We start from the raw sequence: 20,841 nt of genomic DNA, 5'->3' as shown, positions 1-20,841 counted from the left end.
ATCCTCACCATGTACATCATAAACAGCAGTGGGGATAAAGGGCACCCCTGCCTCAGTCCCTTGTTGATATGAGCTTTCTCCTCGCTCCTCATACCTTCCCATTCAACGCAAACGGTACTTTCTAGGTAAATCTCTCTCAAAAGCTGTAGACAATCATCACCTAAGCCTTCCCCTTCCAGAATATCCCACAAGATGTTGCGGTCTACGTTGTCATAGGATCCTGTAATGTCTAAAAAGGCCACATATAACGGTCTGCTTTCTACTCTTGATATTTCAATACACCGAGTAAGAACAAATAAGTTATCATCCAAACGCCTACCTATTCTCAAGCCATTCTGAAGTTCTCCCAAAATGCCATTATTCTCTGCCCATGCTTGCAGCTTTAATTTGATTGCCTGCATTGCTAGCCTGTATATTACCGATGTAATGGTCAACGGTCTATACGAGTGAATTCTGTCTTTCTCCCCCTTATCTTTATAAATTAAATTCATTCTACTTTGTCGCCAACTGTCTGGTATTCGTATAACTTTTAAACCTTTTTCCTCTGCTTTCACCAGAGCTTCCTTACTTTCTGGTCCTAGTTCATTAATCAGCCTGACGGGAACCTCGTCTAGCCCTGTGGCTGTGCGCTTAGGAATTTTCTTTTCGGCTTTCTTCCAGCTGAAATTTGTCAGCACCAGCTCCTTTTCTACCTGGTTCTCTTTCATACTCTTTGTTTCTTCGAATACAACCTCGTCATTGCTTTGGAAAGGTTCGGCTGTTATTTTTTGGATGTAATTTAAAACCGCTTCCCCTTCCATAATCAAGGGTTCGACGAAAGTTCGTCTGGTCAGGCATGGATATGAAGGGGATCACAGTCACTGACCAAGTCTGATGTATAATCCGACATTTCGGAACCGCGTACGAGTTCCTTGTTCACTGAGTTGGACAAGAAATCGTCGTCACTTATGTAGCCGGCACGTGACATAACGAACGTGCGTAAACGGCAGGCATAGTCCCTGGTGTCCGGTTCATCGTAGCTGGCGTCGATTGTTACACTTGCTGGTATACCAGTTTGCTTCCATCTTCGTTTAGGATATGTTGTTGTATTGTTGTTGACTTCCTGCCTAATAATTTTATGTGTTTCCAAAATATTCTAGGTGCGGCCTTCTTTTTCGCACGCAATTCTGACAACCAACGTTCACTTTCACCTTTTATCTTTGCTTGCACCAGTATTTGAAGCATAGACTTTTTCTCCCGGTATATTTACCATTTACTGGCCACTTCATGCTGCGGCAACTGCGCCTTTTTTTGCCTGCCTATCCTCTCGGGATGCTTTCTGTCGATCGGCGATCGCTTCTCGTATCTCCCTGTTCCACCAGCCAGCAGGGTGCCAACTTGCGGCTGTTTCATGTAGCGCCACAAGCTCTAGACCCTCTTAGTGCATTGGGTGCCCGAATAGGTGGAGCGACGGATATATTATGCTATACACAGACGTGCGTATAGAGCTGATGCACGGCTAAAGACAAGACGTAATTTATATGTCACGTATCGATAGGCTTGAGCGCGACATGCATCAAACATACCTAGCTGGTCATGCTCTCGTATGCACGTGACAGAGACAGAGTGCAGGAGCGCGTCGCGCAGCTACCAGAGGGTACAAAAAGAGATAGAGGGAGGGAGTGCTAAGCCACAATCCCCCTCGCAGTCGGTGAAGAACTATCAAAAGAATATTTGCGGTAAAACTATCGAAGAACATTGTCAAAGTGGGCGAATATCTAACTGTTTTGTACCATACTGCGCGCGTCTCTGTGTTTTCTTTCATTCTTGTTTTTTTTTTAAATATCGACTTAAAGCGTCGTCATCTTGTGCGGCTGTTGCACGGCTATTCTGGGGGACCGTGATTAAGGGGCCCTGCGCTTTCTGAAATTATTGTTGAGCGACAGCTTGCGTTAACACGCAGCTGTTTTTGCCCGTACCTACGCTTCTATTGGGAGCGCTGAGACACCCCACCGAGCCATCGAGGCGAGAAACCTAGCAACCGACCGACACGCGCAAAACGCTTGGGAAGGCACAGCCAAAGAAAGCTTCGCTTTAATGAGGCGCTCAGGCCGCGCCACTGCTCCGATGCTCACGTAAACAAAGACTGTCGCGTCGCCACCGTATATATCCGAACACAGGGTATACAAGCGCGCTATAGTTGGAGATGCACTGTTACGTGTCAAATGGACCCGCCTACATGGCGGCGCGCGGTTCGGCGCTGGTCCGCAAGGTTTCCCCCGGCCGTGGTTGGGCTGAGGGCTGCAATGGGCGCGGCGCCGCACAAAGCCCCCGGCTCTCGCCGGCAGCTCTGAGCACGGATCGGTGGGGGGGAATCCCCTCGCATTGCAGACGCCCATCCCGCGCCCTACCCCGGGGCGACTGGCCCTTACCTTGTGATGCGCGCTGGGCACGATCTGTGGACGCATGAGTACACAAGAACTAACCGGCAGATGCGCGTTTCTCCGGCGCTCGAAAGGCGGACGCAATGGCCGGCCGACTCGCGACGATGTTTGGAGACGCCGACTGTGTTGACCCGTTGCTTTTCCCGGCTCCGGAGGCCGTCGCAGTAGAGTCGACGTGATGTTGACCGCATAACGCGACTCCCGGCCAGCTGCCAGAGTTCGGCAAGAGTCCTTGGCCGTCGCAGCTTGTTGGAAGCTGCACCGCTATTCGTGTACGCGTTGCTAAACAGCTAACGTTTGACTATAAGAGCTGGCATCCTCAATTTGCCTGCTGTCCGAAGCAGTGCACTGCTGCATCACGTGGCAGCTATGCGCGCAACATTGTTAGGTGCAGTAAGTGGATTAGCTGCCGCGTGTAGGTGGGCTGCCAACTCGTGCGGAAGCCAGACGATATGTACTCGATGACCGACGGGCCTGACTGATTTGTCCCGACACTAGTTCGCGGCTGGTTCATTCGCGAACGAGTCTAAACGCTCCTTTCACACAGACGATCCCGAGCATACTCGAATCAATTAAGGTTGAACTCGGTGCTTATCGAGCGCTGCTACAAGTAATTTTCAAGCACGCTCAAGTGCGGACCTCCTCTGTATGCCTCGTGTTTTGATAGTGCTCGAAAAGTTTGATGCGGATCGTGTTGACTGTCGATCAAAAGTGCCCATGTGACAGACGCATATCGTTCCAGTGAAAGCAAACAATGGCTTAACATAAGCTGACGAGAGTGTTGAAGGTGCTGACAACCGATACTGAAGGACCGTTATATGGTAGCGAAAGGAAAGGCTTATAGTTTGAAGTACCAGCGCCCGTATTCACAAACATGTTCTTGCGCAAACAATCATGACGTCGGACATACGATTCGTGAAGGTGGCTGGCCAGTAGCAAATAGCATTTACGAACGATAAACTTCGCGAATTCGGCCCCTACCCGCAGCTGCTGACGTTTGGACATTTCGTAAACTGAACTTTTTGAACTGCGAACTCTTTAGATTAAGTAACCGTGTACGAATTAAGCCAACAGCAGCAGCTGATAGCAATGGCGATAGCACGCCGCAAAAACTGAGTACGTGTTTCAAACATGTGTTTTAAATCGTGGAATGTCAGCAAATTTTAATTAGATGATGCAGTTGCGACATTGTCGTGCCTTCACAGCACAACCCACCTTTAGCTTCCTAATATTTTTTTACACTGCGCAGGCACTGCGATTGAGGCATGCACAACAGCGCGACCTAATTCCACTCGCTTGGGCGAAAGCAGGACCACTTTTCAATGAAAACTTGTAGTAAATGACAAAAAAACACACATTTAGAAGCGCAAAATCAACAATGTCATCGGATAAAGTTCCTTTATATATATTACAAAAAGTGAACTTAATAAAGAACAGGAAAATAGGTTTATATTAGGTATACACATATATATTTACAGTTCAACCGAGACGAGTGTTACCTCATGTCAACTTGCGCAACCTTTTTTGCCTAATGAAAAACAAGGGCCCTATTCTAAAAAAAAAAAAGCTCTTGCGCTAGAATAGTAAAAGTACATCACACCAACTCCTGATAATGGTCATACCTTTAGAGAAGACAGCCGGCCGATGGCAAAGAGCACTAATATGAACGAAAAGCTTTGGTAATCATACACCCCGTAATTTTTTAATCTATGCGTCGGGGTTGCATCGATCATCCTAAAACATGGCTTTATCGCCGGCACCGCGTCCTCGAGAGATATTCCGGATGGCATATCTTTAAGACCCTTTAAGACTGCATCATGACGAGTCGCAAATTACCGGAGTATCGGCACTGCGTGCAGATAAGGCCGGTGCGCTGTTCATCTCATTAGGCGTCGGACGCTGGTAGCACGACGAGCTTCCGGCAAAATGCTGAATGGCTCGACCAACCCTTCGGAGACGAGCTGCTGGAAACAAACCGGTATACAACACGGTGTACGTGGAGCGGACGTCTTCCCCTTTCAGGATAGCGTATATAAATAACGTCGGCTGCCAGGAAGCGCGGGCAGGGAGAAAGAAAGAGAAAAGTCACTACAGTCCAGAACCCGAATTTACAAAAAAGAACAAAAGAATGTTATGGTTGAACTGTTCTTAAGAGCATGGGTGCAAGCGAACCCTGATGATGAACGTATTATTATCGATGCGGCCAGCCACTATGGCACACAGCTCTCACGAACAAAAAGTTCGTGAATTTTTTTTATTATTTCTCAAAGTCACGTATAACCTGTAATAAGTGGGGCTGCAGTGAAGTCACCCGCCTGACTAACACCCGTGGAATTATGGTCCGCACCACAGATACCTGCTGGACCTCATCGAACGCAACAAGTTGTATAAATGCACATATGACATGCAGGCATACATGCACGCTTTATGCCGTAGCATAAAACTTCTGAATTAAAAAAAAAATACCTGCGCTCGTATTCAGTAAAAAGTTCTTACGCTAGAATTGGTCGTAAGAGAAAATCACAGTCAATCCTGCTGCTGGATATACTATTCTTATCGAAGACGAACGACCATGGCAAAGAACACTTACAAACGAAAAGATTTATGAATACAGCCCCTGTTTATTATTTGAAGAACTATTATGGCAGAAACCAATATAATTGGCGTTTTTTGATGCTCCATGGGCAATGGGGAAAATCTTATGGTTCATTTACACCTCATAGTGTTTGTTTATGTCGTTCCCCCAAAACGATGGGCGCGGCCTGGGCCGGTATATAATGTAAGGATGCCTTTGGCTCGATTCTATTTCTTTCTTATCATCCACCATTCAGAACCGGTCAGTGACTGTGATGACGTACACGCGAAGCGGCACTGACGAAGTGCCGCTTCGTCACGTGAGTTACTCAATCTGGGAGACGCTTCTGAGTCGCGTCTGTAAGTTATCTGTTAAACGTCATATTTTTTTTCTGAAAGAACAGCAGAATGGAATAACCAGCGTCAGGCGAATGATGCTCGCACCTGAATTCAGAACGTTCAGGGAAATTTAACGCGACTTATTCATTTACATAGTGCTGATAACACACGTAGAGAATCATCACAGAGTTGTTTACGAAGCGACAGAAATAGCACTTATTTCGAAAACGCGTAATGAGAGATGTCTCGAAATGCAGAAAAATACAAGTTGAAAACGTTGAGAAAGCGACAGAAACAAAATATATAGTAAACGTTGACACGAAATAGCACTATTACAGCCTCAGATATCGATTGTTATGTAGAAGATACCAATGGCGATGTTTAAACTAAGTTCCTCGAAACTTTGTTTCAGTCACAGATTGCACCAAAAGGAAATGCTGAGGCTGTAATTTTCTTGTACACATATTATTGTACCGACGCAATTTTCATCCTGACGGTCCTCCCCTTCTCTTTGTCGTTCCTCAACACCTCCGCTCAACCGTGCTTCGGGAGCTTCATGACGCCCCAACTGCCGGACCCCTTGGGGTTGCTCCCACTTACGACTGCGTGCGCCGCCGCTTCTACTGGCCCGGCCTCGCACGCTCCGTGCGGTGCTATGTAGCTGGTTGCAAGCCCTGTCAATATTGCAAAATGCCAGCAACGCTTCCTGCCGGTTACTTACAGCCGATCGACATTCCACCTGAACCATTCTTTCGCGTGGGTTTGGATCTCCTTGGTCCTTTCCCAGAGTAAAGCTCCGGCAACAGGTGGATTGCTGTCTCTACTGAATACGCGATACGCTCTGCCATCACTCGGGCACTTCCCACGAGCTGCACAACCGTCGTCGCAGATTTCCTACTCCGGGATATCATTTTAGTACATGGCGCACCGTGACAGCTCCTTATCGACCACGTCCGTACTTTCCTCTCCCAAGTCATCGCCGATACCGTACCTAGCTGTTCTACCACGTTCTACCAAGCACAAACTGGCTACCTCCTATCATCCCCAGACCAACAGCCTTACTGAGCGACTTAATCGGATCACTACTGACATGCTATCGAAATATGTTTCACCCGACCACAAGAACTGGGATGTGGCGCTGCTCTATGTCACGTTCGCCTATAATTCATCACGCCACGATACTGCTGGGTATTCCCCCTTTTACTTGCTCTTCGGTCGTGACCCTGTATTACCACTGGGGCACTTCACTCTCCTTGGTACAGTATTCGAGGACCGAGTATGCCCGCGACGCCATCGCCCATGCTGACCATGCGCGCCAGCTTGCCCGTACTCGTTTGTTGGCATCGCAGGAATCTCAACGGCATGCTTACGATCGCCGCCATCGTGACATATATACTTTTCATCAGGCTCTCTCGTGCTACGTTGGTCCCCTTGCCACCGAGTGAAGCTCTCCGAGAAACTCCTTCCGCGCTACGAAGGCCCTTACTGCGTTCTACGTCAAGTGACCAACGTCACTTATGAGATAATCCCCGTGACCTCCGTCATGCCACACGGTTGCACATCAGCTGACGTTGTACACGTCTCTCGGCTTAAGCCTTACTATGCCCTTACCGATGGCCCCGTCTGAAGAACCGGGACGGTGCTTTGTCCGCCGGGGTTCATGTTACAGTGGGAAAAGAGGATAATGTCGACGACGGTGAAGACGATGAAGTGGCAACAGCCTCTCGGGATTCTCAGCTGCTGTTTATGTACGTCTTGTAAATACATCGCTTAAATAGTTTTATACCCGTGACAATATTCATGAACCTTTCCAGAGTAATCGCAGTGTATGAAGAGACAGATTGGTGCAGCTGGTGCTATTATTCAATTGTCAGCCTTCCCGCGCCATGTGTGCTCGATAAACTGCATACATGCGGGACGCACGTTCGTTCATCACATGAGCCGGCGGGCGGACGCGCTATAATATTGCAACCAGGTTAGCCATCACAGAGTGCCGGCCGCTTCCAGCCGGGTTCATGGCGGGTCAAACGCGCAGCTGTCATTCTGCGATCGGCGTATACGTGTTCTGACCATCTGCGCGGCTTTGTGAACCTGTAACGTCGGTGCAAGCATTCCTTCGCACGTCATAATGAAAGCGACTTCAAGAGGATGGGGGAGGGTGGGGTGGAAAGGTGTCTTCATCAGCGGATTTTTTTCGCGTGTTTGTTTCAACGGCTTACATGAATAGGCGATACATTGACCGTTATCGGGTACGTAACGAACGGCGCCACTTCGTTCTGTTTGCGGCGGTGAATTCAAGGGTTGAGGCGAAAAAAGAGCACAGACGGTGCTGCAAAATTCGGAAGGCTATATGACACTTAAGGCTGTTTTGGCGCAGAACTTACAAAAAAAGCACAAAGGGACACGAACGGGACAGGCGCTGTGCCGTGTTGACAGGGCGGACGGGTCTGTACATGTCCTGTAAAGTCTTTCTTTCACCCCTGCCGTTAAACCGCTCATGCGTTTTCGAATGATTATAGTCCTGCAGCATGCTATTCGCGTATTTCCATCGTACAACGGAGACGTTATGGAAAAAAACAAAACAAAACAAGAAATGTATACCGGGCAGCCCTTCGTGTGTTGACGGTTTCCCTCAGCTTTACGCACGATAGGGCGTAATCGACGACGAAACGTCAGAAGTTCGCGGTGCGAGCCAAATCAGCTGACTCGCTCGCAAACTGAACAAGCGGAACTCGCCTCCACCCGGAAGTTAGGACAGCGGTGCCGCGCACTGAACGAACTCGAGGGCTGTCGTCCAGTGCGCGACACGCCGTCTGCATGCGAGGGAACAGCGACGCGCCACGAGTACGCGGCAAGCGAAAATGGCCAGCTCACGTGGTGAAGGCCCGCCCTGCTTTGCCGAATCCACGGAGGCGCGCTCTCTTCGTCGTTCGTGGACGAAGCCGTCGGAGCGGCTGCGCCTCTGAGCAGCCCGGCGTCGCATGTGCAGCGCCCTCGGCGGCCCCGGGCGCGGACCCCCGGCGGCAGCTGGGGGTGCGTGTGCGCGCGCGCGTACAACACAGTCACTGGAGCGGCTTCCCGCCTGCCGCTGTGGGGCGGCGCTTTGCTGGCCGAGCATTTGGGTAGCCCGACAATGTTTCGGCGACACTGACGGCGTCTGCAGGCGTGACAACGAAAGCACGAGGCTACCATCGCTTGAACCGCGGCGCAAGTTTAGAAAGATAGGAAACTGAGGAATTTGTTCAGGCTTCATGGGTGTACGGAAAGGCATACAGGCGTGCAAAACGTGGGCGCAAGAAGAACGAGGAGGCCATATGTGTTGTCCTTCCAGTTCTTCTTGTGCGCGTGTTTTGGGGTACCTGTCCAAAAATACCGCGAACTGGTGCAACTGGCGTGTAAACCGTAACACAATATAGTTTTCGCATGAGTATAATCGGGACGGCGCCTTAGAAAACAAGGGAGTGTTGTGCAATAGTTAAGCATGCTTAGCAGAGGCAAAGTTTGGTCGCCTGGATCTATACGCTGCCGTTGAGGAGGATTGTGAGAGGGACGAAATAACAGGACGAAGCTACTGCGCTGCCCGGGAAAGTCGCTGAATTTTCAATAACCGAGCGGCAGGTATTTTTCGGAAAGCGTATACCTCATCCTCACAGCCTCAATTTGTCACCCTTGGAGGAAAGGGAAAAAAAAAAAGAAAACATGAGACACTGCGCCCGGAAGATTTTCTGAGCTTGAACTGTAACAATAAAAAAAAAAAAAATATGCGACATTTGCCGCGGAATCTCGTTTCTTAATTAGATGAGAAAGTCGCATAATCACCGCAACCACAACCGCCGCTGTTACGACGGTCAATGTCGATTTTTTTAAAGACTTTTTTTGTGGTTTGTGTTTTTGAGCTCCATTGTGAGCGTAAATAAAGCAGGATTACCGCGTTTTTTGGTAAACGCGTGCGCTATATTTCGCAATGAAACGGAAAGAGGAAGGGAGTGGGGACGGGGAGGCTTGCATAAAAGTTGCGCACTTTACGAACACACACAAAGAACAAAACATAACCATTGGGAAGGAGCCCATGGCACTGAAAAGTTTACTGCCGTACGTCTTAGCAGTGGCTTACTCAACATGAGGTGCGCCGCAACAGGCAAGCGAAAGATTGTATGACTGCTGTATAACAACGACCTCCGGCGTGATCACGCTAGCGTGGTTCCCTCGTCGCCCAGGAGCCTTTTGTCCGTTCACTGCTCCATCTGCTCGAGTGGTTGGTCATGTGTTTGGCAAGCGAAGTTTTCAAGTGCACGGTGCCGGGAACCCTTGTGACAGTGTAACTTGTATATAGCGCTGCTTCGAGAAGAGATTGGTTGTGGGAAGAACGGCACACCCCTTAGCTTCCTGTGGCTTTGAAGCGGATTGCACCTAGTTTTGTTTTGTTGGTTTGTTTGCTTTTTTTTATCTTTCTTACCCCTCTCTGAGCTCTTAGAAATAAATTCGAACGATTGTAGGTCAGAGCCGTGTCTCACGGTCTACTCTGCCTTGGACTATTTGTTTTACGTTTTGTGTTATAAACCAACCAGCCTAAGCCGCCATCCTTATAGCTGAGGATAAAGTCGCTTGTGGTAGTGCTCTGAGTGACAAACCACATTGAATTCGAGGGGCATGGGAGAAGAAGGGGATAGACGTAATTAACGAAGTATATACTATAGCGGAGACGCGAACACGTTCGCTGAAGCCAAGGAAGCTGTAGGGACGTTGACTTGATATGCATGTGGATGCGCGCCATATTCATTGTTAGCTTTCTTCAGGGAAGGCTGCAGAACTGAAGGAAGTACAACACGTGACCGGCATGATCACTTAGTTGGTGGGATTTAATATTCCAAAGCTGCACTGCGGGCTGTTAGAGACGCCATGCTAGGAGCGCTGCTGGTTAACTTTTGCGTGCTTGGGAATCTTTAACTGCACCTGTTTGAGCAGGAAGCATTATCAGGGGAGAGAGGAACCGAGAATTCTTGTTACACGCGAACTCTGTCAGACGACGGCAGAAGGCGACGGCACGGTTTTAATGTGGTATAGCCAGTTGGACGGCGATAAACTTATTGAGCTTGAACACGCGCTCAACCGCCCTTTCGCCACAAAGTGTCGCAGCTCTGATCACCGTATCTTCTTTTGTGGGGCTCCATCAAGAAGAAAGTATCCAGCCATGTCACAGACGCGAGATTAACCTGAGGCTCGCATCCGAGTATAGTTCTGAGCAAACCCGACGACGCTGCGCAACCGTTTCCGCGAATCTAAGTACGACGCTGTGCATTACGCACAAGTTTAGACGCAGTGATAATTCATTATCTTCGCTGTACAAATTAAGATTGTTCTACCAGTTCTGTATATTATTAGCGATTGAATAGGCGCTAGTTTTAGGGCACATTGTACACAGCGTGCCCTATGTTACCTTATGAACCTGAACTTAAACCTGAACCGTAATCCTGCAAAAATAAGCAAGGAACAAATGAAAGATGAGCAAGAACGTTGGCAATGATTTTAGCAGGCTTTATGTAGGGAAGTGAAAGTTGGCAAGCAAACTATAGCCACCCTAAAGCCAGCACCACTACAGAACACGGAACATATGTGTCTCTCTGTGATGCAAGCACGATCACTTCATTGTGCAAATTGCGCATTACGTCGCAAATATTCAATACCGGAAGCGGCCTCTTCTCTAACCCAGCATTAAAAAAAAATTATTTCTATCTTCAGCTAATTTCTATACGCGTCCACCTCGGGCACAAAGCTCTGCATGGGCCCTGCGCCGGATGGAATGACGCGTATGCGCTGACGCAACGTCGCGCGCTCGATTTACGAGTTATGGCCCGCGTTGTCGCCGCTTGTTCTTTCGGGTGTCGCACGCAAGCGCTGGGATCGACTCTCCGAGAAGCCAGCGGTGGGAAAGAGAGGAGGATGGGTCAATCCAATTGTCGTGCCGAGCAATTCCGCTGCAACGCGATACTGTCTGTTTTTTGTCTGTCTTCTTACTCAGCGCGCATGTTCACTTGGCCTCATGTCAGGCCCTCCCACTTTCTCAGAACTCGAGCCCCATTTCAACGCGCAGTGTCCGCAGTGTCACTGCGCTGCCCCATCGATCGGCTTCGCAGCGCGCGCACGAGCGGAAGCCGCCGCAGTGCATGCGGCGGCCGGGTTTCTTGGCAGACCGAAAGAAGAGCAGCATAATCTGGGCCGAGTTGGCAGTGGTGCGCTGCTGGCCGGCCGAATCGATGGTCGCCCACCCGCGCCCCTTTATGCCGCTGGCTCGACGCGGCCGTACAACGCCGTTGCCCTGGGAAACACGAACACACACTCTGCAAAAGCTCTCTTCGCCAATAAGTGCGGCCTTGAGCTTTTGCCTTGCATCTTGATCTTTTTTTTTTTCCCCTCCAGCCCGTACAGACGGGTGCCCTCTCTATTCCGGCGCTCGCGCCTTCCTCCACTGCTCCGAGCGGCCGGCGTCGGTCGAGTGAGTCGTTCGGGCCGTGTCGTGACGCGGGTGATGACCGAACAAGTAGAGCGACGCGCGCGGGTCCCGTCTGCGGGAGATTTTTTTTTAAATCTTTGGGCGTTGGTACCGCTCGTGGTGCCGCCCTTTCGTACCTGCGGGCTATCATTCACTTTGCGCTGGTACCTGCGTACGCTGGGGCGGTCGAAATGAACCAGGTGCCACCCACTGTAATCAGCGACTCTGATGACGCAGGTGTGGCTCCTTGAGGTCGTAAGGTTGTGTCAGTGAGTCAGCGCGCTCGTAAAGATATAGCTCCGCAGTCACCCCCGTAGCAGCCTTCTTGTTCACAACTACCAGCATTCTGTCACTTTTTTCTTCACTACTATGCGGCGTCGTTCTGTTGAAGTCACAAGTAACCTCTTGCGATCAGCGCTCGCTACCGTCGCGTGTTATTAAGCTCAGTCGGCGACGCTTTCACAAAGAACCACTCATCGAGAGCCTCGGTGCGGCGGCGGGGTTCGATAATTAAGTCCTATTCACAGTAGTCTCGACTCGTATGCGTGCTTGATTCCCGAAGGCTATAGGCGCGCACAGCGCTTACCCCAATCTCAGCACCGAAATCAGAGCCTTATTGCACGATTTCCCGACTTTTCTTGCCTGCGTCGCATTAGAACTGCAATCAGCTGTACATTGGCCCACCATTAAAGCCATAGTATCTTGTTCCCGGACCTGCGCTTAACTGGCTGAGCTTCGCTCGACTTCTCAGTGTACTATATGCATTTATTTAGACAAAATAAAACACGCTGAAAATAATATGCGGCAGGCGTTTTCACTACAACAAATTATTAAATGACTGAAGAGTGATAACGTGAGGCGAAACAAACTCAATTGTCTTAATAGCTGCCGTGCGATCAACTACACACAAAAGAAGACCAAGAACAAATAAAGAGAGGTCACGTTTATCAAAGCTTATGCGCATTAGCGAAACTAATTCCCCAAAGAGATCACCAAGAAAAGCCTTAAGCAAAACAATACAAATGGGCGCTAGATATGAAACAGCCCATGAGATATACAAGATACGAGAAAATGAAACTGGCACGAACAGCAATTAAATCCAGAAAAAATAAAACAAGACGAACATAATTCTTTGCATATAGTGTCTCAATACTAATTGACGCAATATGGCTTTCATTCAAGGACAATATTAAGGCTTTTAGAGCAAGTCGCTTTCGACACCTCCATATATCATGCAAGTAATTCATGTTATCCACCCGATGAGGCAACTGCGTTATTTGTCAGACGCTTTATTTTTTTTTTTTCATAAGATCTGGATCCGTATTCCTACAGAGACACAAAAATACTCTTATATGTTAGCGCAGCTCCTCATTTGGCGGCTTAGGGCACCTCCACTCAGGATAGTCACAGTTCAAGTTCTGCTTCTTCTGGACTTCCAGGCAGAAGAAGCAGAAAAGCGCCTTCGTCGCCGTCCGGCAACACTTTGCACTCAGGGAGGCCAACTTAGGAATACGTATAGGTTCATTGGAACAAAGCAGGATACATTGACTAGCGGCGGCCGATTATCGGCTCGCTCGCTTCCCCTCCTTTCGCTCATGTCTACCCACTCTTTTAAGCACCCTTGCGAATTGGGGCGGTACCGTTATTTTACCTCTCCTCCCTCGAATTCTACCAATAAGTTCCTGCACATGCCATGTCTTTTCAGAGTAGGTGGGACCAGCGACAATCCGCACTGTGACCGATCCTTTCTCTAGTCCGGTTTTTGGGACACACAGCCCAACACTTAAATGAACGGCACATATGACCATCTTGCTCGCAGTTCACACACCTCGGTGCAGGTGGCCCGGTGCAATCGCGTGCCCCGAGCCCACATAAATCGGCCCGCGAGCCACTAACCCCGGACATGCTGCATAATCGCACTCGCGCGCGGCGTTTCCGCCAGGCCTCCCGTTACACACGTGGGCTCGAAGGAGTAAACTGTCTATCTCCCACACCGCAACAAGAATGCCACCACTCCCCGCAGGGCCTGTGTTTGTGTTAAGCCCGCAAGAACGCGCCTATGTACGCTGCTGAGCGACATGCGTGTGGTGAGGCGGCTGCTTGGCCTCTCGTTACATACGCTTGCCCGTGAAGTGTCCATACATCTTGGGCGCTGCAGTGGAAGTGCGCCATCCCTGTCTCGAAGAGCTAGCGCTGTTACAAGAATAAAAACGACCGTCGTCAGCAAAAGAATAAACTACCGGCGCGATTATCATACATGTGGCCCCTGAGCTTTCAATGCATGCAAGGCTGATTATGTCAGCCAACTTTGCTGTGATTAATGAGGTAATGGGACAATCACGGGGCTTCTTGATGGAACGAAACCCGCCGGGGTAGCCCAGTGGCTATGGCATTGCCCTGCTGAACTCGAGGCCACGGGTTCCATCCTGGCCGTGGCGCGGCCGCATTTCGAGGTGGGCGAGAGGCAAAAGCGCTCGTGCACTTAGGTTTAGGTGCACGTTGGAGAACAGGTATTATTTAAATAAATACATTATAAACAGCCGGAAATGGAATTATTTGACGACGTAGGAATGTCTGGGTAAGTAAATGAACTACCCTGCATGGCGGCCTCCTATAGTGATGGTAATATTTCATGTGGCCCATAATTCCTTCATCAGTGCAAGGACGCTGGTGCCCGCTTTTCACTCTGAATGTTGCGTGCCCTCTCATGCTGTAAAATAAATGTCTTGTATGTATGTATGTACTCGACAATAGACCATATTCACACTATCAATCAGGTGATAGAGAAATGTGCGGAATATAACCAACCCTTATATATAGCTTTCATTGATTACGAGAAAGCGTTTGATTTTGTCGAAACCTCAGCAGTCATGGAGGCATTACGGAATCAGGGTGTAGACGAGCCGTATGTAAAAATACTGAAAGATATCTATAGCAGCTCCACAGCCACCGTAGTCCTCCATAAAGAAAGCAACAAAATCCCAATAAAGAAAGACGTTAGGCAAGGAGATACGATCTCTCCAATGCTATTCACAGCGTGTTTACTGGAGGTATTCAGAGACCTGGATTGGGAAGAATTGGGGATAAAAGTTAATGGAGAATACCTTAGTAACTTGCGATTCGCTGATGATATTGCCTTGCTTAGTAACTCAGGGGACCAATTGCAATGCATTCTCACTGATCTGGAGAGGCAAAGCAGAAGAGTCGGTCTAAAAATTAATCTGCAGAAAACTAAAGTAATGTTTAACAGTCTCGGAAGAGAACAGCAATTTACAATAGGTAGCGAGGCACTGGAAGTGGTAAGGGAATTCATCTACTTAGGACAGATAATGACCGCGGATGCGGATCATGAGACTGAAATCATCAGAAGAATAAGAATGGGCTGGGGTGCGTTTGGCAGGCATTCTCAGATCATGAACAGCAGGTTGCCATTATCCCTCAAGACAAAAGTGTATAACAACTGTGTCTTACCAGTACTCGCGTACGGTGCAGAAACCTTGAGGCTTACGAAAAGGGTTAAATTGAGGACGACGCAACGACCTATGGAAAGAAGAATGATGGGTGTAACGTTAAGGGATAAGAAAAGAGCAGATTGGGTGAGGGAACAAACGCGAGTTAATGACATCTTAGTTTAAATCAAGAAAAAGAAATGGGGAGGGGGGGGCATGGGCAGGACATGTAATGAGGAGGGAAGATAACCGATGGTCATAATGGGTTACGGGCTGGATTCCAAGGGAAGGGAAGCGCAGCAGGGGGCGGCAGAAAGTTAGATGGGCGGATGAGATTAAGAAGTTTGCAGGGACGACATGGCCACAATTAGTACATGACCGGGGTTGTTGGAGAAGTATGGGAGAGGCCTTTGCCCTGCAGTGGGCGTGACCATGATGATGATGATGATGATAATGAGGTTACACGAACTGAACCCTTCGCTGCAACTTCAACGCCCATCCAGGCTTCACCGACGTGAGGCACTGCTTCTATATACCGGCTGTGGTTAGCAGTGGCTTTCATCAAGGCTTACACTGCATTGATTGGAATGGCTGGCAGTGCTGCTTGCGACGTCAGCGGAAGCGAATATCGAACATTTATTGTGCCACTGTCGTCGATTTCAGTCGGAAAGACAAACACTATCTAGCCCATTGCGACGACTGGACGATCGGGCGTTGTCCGTGCAGGCGATACTTGAAGACCGTCTCCGTCGCTGTCCGGCCCACAAAGCTGTGAAGGCACTTTTGTGTTTCTTGAGGGCGATTGGTCTTTGTGAACGCCTTTAGCTTAATGAGACCCTCGGCGCGCGTGCGCGAACTCACCGCGTATCCCCCCCCCTCCCTCTCTCTACCTCAGCTTCCTATTCCCCCTTTCCCGTCCCCCAGTGTAGAGTAGCCAACCAGACGCATTTCTTGTTAACATGCCTGCATTCTCTCTCTCTCTTCCCTCCTCCTTGCCACTGCACAGCTTCTGGCCAATGAAGGAAGCAGACTGTAACTATGTGCACCGGGTAAATCAACATTCTTCAACTTGAGAGAATGCAGGTGAAAAATGTAACTGCATGCAGTCACCTTTCAACTCCATCATAAAATCACAGCAGAAAACCAAAGGATGCTGGGAAGTAGCAAGAGGCGCCAGGACGCTTTTTATATTCTTTATGAATTCTCCAGCCTCTGAATATGCTAGGCTATAGACCACACGAGCAGTGGTTCTATAGATACAGGGAAAAACGGCTTTAACTGACTGTAAGCTAGAGGATATCTCAAGGAATATTTCACCCTCTTTTAACCGAATTTCTCGCATTTTCCCGAAAACGGAAGACAACACAACATTATCACTTTTCAGGCTGATGATATTACTGATTGGTCTGTTCCGAAAGTGAAAATCAAATGATTTTTTGTTTTGTTTAAATGCCGCTGTATAAGAAACCAGAAGCATGCAGCACCTCCGCGTACATGGACAAAGAAACAATCTTTTAATGTTTGATAGGGTAAAAACTGCTTTTGTTTGCATAAGCGCAGAGCTAAAGATGCAACATCGTGTGGTGGGTTCCCATGTTGACGCTGCTTCTGGGATTTTCACGTCATTTCGTGGTATTCGAAACGCACTTTATGGCGGCTTTTCGTCGTCTGTCACGACGCAGCACCCTTCTTTCATACAGTTCCGAATCCATACATTATCATATCGGGGGGGGGGGGGAGGTATAAACATGTTACGCAACCGCTTCTAAGTTAAGTTTGAGGAAGATTGAATGGATGGTTCAATATAAGTTATGCACAAAGGGTCTGAGGAGGATATACCGGTTATGCCATGATTAAACGTTAAGATACATACGTATCCGGTTGGTACGTACATCTTTTCGAACGCTACGCACACTACACTTTAAAGAGGACGAAGTGTAACGATGTGAGAAATTCGTCACTAAGTTAAGTGTAAACGAGGCAAATAAGATGGTGAGGATAATGATGGTGACGCATATCAGGCCGCCTGCCAGTGAACGGCGTGAAAAAAGTGTGGTGCAAGCCCTTTGATGACTCGTTCAAGCTCTAGAAATTGCCCCATAGTTGGGGTCAACGTGGCATTTTCCGTGTTACAGTGTCATTAGACATACGTAAGCGTTTAGTTTAATCATACCGTTCGTATTAGGGCAATCAAGCGATCCTCTCACTCTTTCAGTAATTGTGCCTCGCCTGGTTGCTTTCGTGAGGTGGCTTTATTATAATTATTTTTATTTCGTTGCACTCTCACCAACGCGATGCTGGCGTATCAGGTCCTAGTAGCCAAAGTGTTAGCGCTTTGAGTAAAATATTTTCGGTTCTCCTCCGATGCCTCCGTTCTTGGTACAACTGTATAGTCACACTTTCTACAGTTGAAACAAGGAAGGGGACAAAGTATAGTAGTCACCGACACCCAGTGGTGCTCCGTGAAAAGACTCTGCCGTCGTGGTCGGAACGCCTCGATTAAAGGAAGTGATTGTTTCATTCGGCAGCAGACGGTCTTTCCCCGCCATCCTTTACTCGAGAACACTTAGCATACAATGCCAGCAGCCTCGACCTTCCGGAAATCTGACTAAGACGTCTGCAAGAGAGGAACGCTCTGACCAGGCGGCTATATAGTGCTGCTCGCGATTAGGACGGCGATATCTTCCACTCGTAATGGAGCCAGGCTCGAAACAGTTCTTGAGTTGGCCTGTTTTCCAGCCGGACGAGCTGAATCAGAGAAAACAAGTACTTGGATTCGAGAGAAGCGCGCTTCTTTCTGGCCGCCTTTCATCGCCGCGGTCATCTTATCGTCGCCATGGAACAACAAGCTTACGCGGGCGTAGTACTGAGGCTGATGCGTTTAATTCTCAGCCTCGTTATCAGTCTTTCACCACACCGACGCGCCTTTCTCGACGATGAGACCTCCGACCGGAAACCTTGACGAAACGAGGGGCCCCATTTATGGGACTCATAACACGACTGGACTCGCTACGTGTAAACACTGGAATCAGCTCAGCTCTGCCCTTGCCGTCGTTATCTATACGCACCGTGCTACGCGCAGGCTCACAGGTTCAAAGCACGAAATCTTGCGACGTGTGCTTTTGCCGACTAATTGTATACTTTCTTTATTTGAAGAAAAAAAGGCGTTACGTGTGTATCAGCAATTATGCTTTACTTCTGAAGGTTCTCTGGTTCCGTACGCGATCCGTGGTTAAGCTTCATAGAGTCGGACCTTCTCAGAGAGAAAAAAACAAAAAACACTCGGATTCAGCGTACTATCAAATAATCAAATAGTGGTCGAGACAGGATTGGGACATGTTATAATGACCTGCAGTGCGCGCAAGAGCGCTCTTTACGACCTTGCGGATGTCGTCTTAAAGGTTTTCACGCTGTAAGAATGCCTGAATATCAGCCTGAATAATAGCTCGGTAGCATCGTTGTTGGTGCTGTATTCTGTGCATCGAAATTCAGGCAACTTCCTCAAGTGGCGGCTGCTTTTTATCCGGACGGTTTGCCTGTGGCGCCGCCAAACATGCGCGCAAGCGTTATAGAGTGCAAAATCCGTATTCAGAAAGCCTCTGTTACGTACGTGCTGTTCACGACTGGCACTCGCCACGGCGCTACTCCTTTCATCGCGCCGATCGCTATCATAAGTGACGAGTGCCTCAAAACGCCCACTTTGCAAACGCTCTTGCGCAAAAGAAATTTTGTGAATAGGGGCTCATGATTTTTTGTTGACGTACACAGAGACAGAGAATGAGACAGGAACGTTTAGAAGGAAAAAAAAACAATAAATGGCAATCCCTGAGGTGCTTACCTTGGGACGCCTATGGATACCCTCGTATTGAGAAATGCATCCTTAACTTGAAGCCCATGCTTGGCTTAATCTAACAGACGCCTGTCGTGAACGCGCCGAGGGAAACGAAATGAGAGTCTTATAGGCACGTCCACGCCAGGCGTCATTTCGATAAACTCAAGCATGGGCTTCAAGTCAAGATGCATTTCTGAATATAGTAAGTATATTGTTTTTTACTCCTCAGCTAATACAGTAAGCTGTCGTACATGGCTTTCCGGTGGACATGGGATCCCTCTTGGAAGTATCCCGTCCTTTAATGTAACGACTGAGGTATGTAGCCCAGCAAGGCAGATGTGTCGCAGGGCAGTTAGGCCAGGACACGTCGATAGGAGGTGGCGCGCTGTGGCTTGCTCATCCGTGAGGTGTGGGTTGAGATACATGGAATAGAAGCTTTTTTTTAAAACTCAACTGCTGTCCCGTATGGTGAAAACTTATATCACTGCGACTTGGCTCGTGACACATATTCGCTTCGTAAGCTCCATAACCATATCGCCGTGGCTCAATAGTCGGCCGGAGAGTAATCTTTATTAATCGGCAGCCTTATTTAGGCAACATACAAGTCCCACTTCCTTATACAAATACATGTGGAACGCACAATCGGTCAGATTAGACAACCGCTGGACTGATTAGAATGACATTGGTTGCATTCAGGATATTAACTTGGCCGACTGTTGAAAGAAGCATTTTGATTTAGCGCTTTTAACGCTTCGTTTGTTTTTCCTACACTTGCCGTAAACTAGCAAGAAGAAAAAAATGAAGTACCCCCATTTACAACTCACTAAGTGCAGCAAAAATTGATAACGCAATTATGTAAACCGTATTTATTACAGTGTTTGAAATGGACAAACATTATATTTATACCCTAACCGCATGCATCAGTTTAGAAGCACGGAATCCTTACATTAGACTGGCCCAGGGATTAATAGTGCAAACATGAACTTTTTGAGCAATATACAACTTACGAAACAACTTCTCCCAGAATACGCGTCCGTTTGTTTTTGATGAGACATCCAGGAAAAATTAGACAGTGTGATTCCTCCGTTCTGGCATTTACACGCAAATGATTCAGCGCTGCTTGCACACTATTGCTTACCCATGCACCGCGCGGCGATTATAGGTCGTTTTTTCCTCAAATACCACACATTTCAATCTTTAATTGTCCATTCGAAGCCAGAGACCAGCGATACAGTGACTAAGGTCGCGAATTCGCACGCGACGTTCAGTTGCCACTGGTGACAAAATCGGCGCCGTTCTCTTAGAGCATGCGCTGACTCATCGCCTTGCTCCTGTCTAGGTCACGTGTCATAAATCAGCAACCATGGGGACATCCGCGATGTTACCGCGGGTGCCCTTGGAAAACAGGAGGTGATAATGTCAAGTAGTAGTGACATGACGTTTCTGAATTTTTTTTTAAATGTTAGGTCAAGGCTAATTATGTTAAGTCAAGGTTACCTTCTAAACCACAGAAAAAAAAAACATGCTGGAAAGCGTTGGAGCGCCCTGAATAACCACTTGTTCCTGCGAACTAGTTTCGGTTTCGATACGCAGGATGTGGATGCGTCATGACGTCATGATACATTAGCTCGCTCCGTTCCTGCCATAGAGTTAATATAACGAACTATACATCATGCGGCACAGTATGTACAACTTAGAACATAGCTCAATAAAGGCGTAAAAGAAGTCTGCATT

At 48.3% G+C, this 20,841-nt stretch overlaps 1 protein-coding gene across 2 annotated transcripts in view; it reads right to left on the bottom strand.

The window, feature by feature from the left end:
* raw (NDT-like domain-containing protein raw) overlaps window positions 1–8,363 on the bottom strand; it is a 147,865-nt gene extending 139,502 nt beyond the window's left edge. For both annotated transcript variants that reach the window (XM_075695518.1, XM_075695514.1), the window contains exon 1: window positions 8,211–8,363. In XM_075695518.1, coding sequence (XP_075551633.1) covers window positions 8,211–8,319 — 109 coding nt within the window. In that variant the 5' untranslated portion in view covers window positions 8,320–8,363. The remainder of the gene's footprint in view (window positions 1–8,210) is intronic.
* Window positions 8,364–20,841: the final 12,478 nt, after the last annotated feature.

The sequence above is a fragment of the Dermacentor variabilis genome, chromosome 1 (assembly GCF_050947875.1).
Source record: "Dermacentor variabilis isolate Ectoservices chromosome 1, ASM5094787v1, whole genome shotgun sequence".
In the NCBI taxonomy this organism is placed as follows: domain Eukaryota; kingdom Metazoa; phylum Arthropoda; class Arachnida; order Ixodida; family Ixodidae; genus Dermacentor; species Dermacentor variabilis.
Note: the sequence above shows the minus strand (reverse complement) of the source record. Positions and strands in the feature narration are given on the sequence as shown.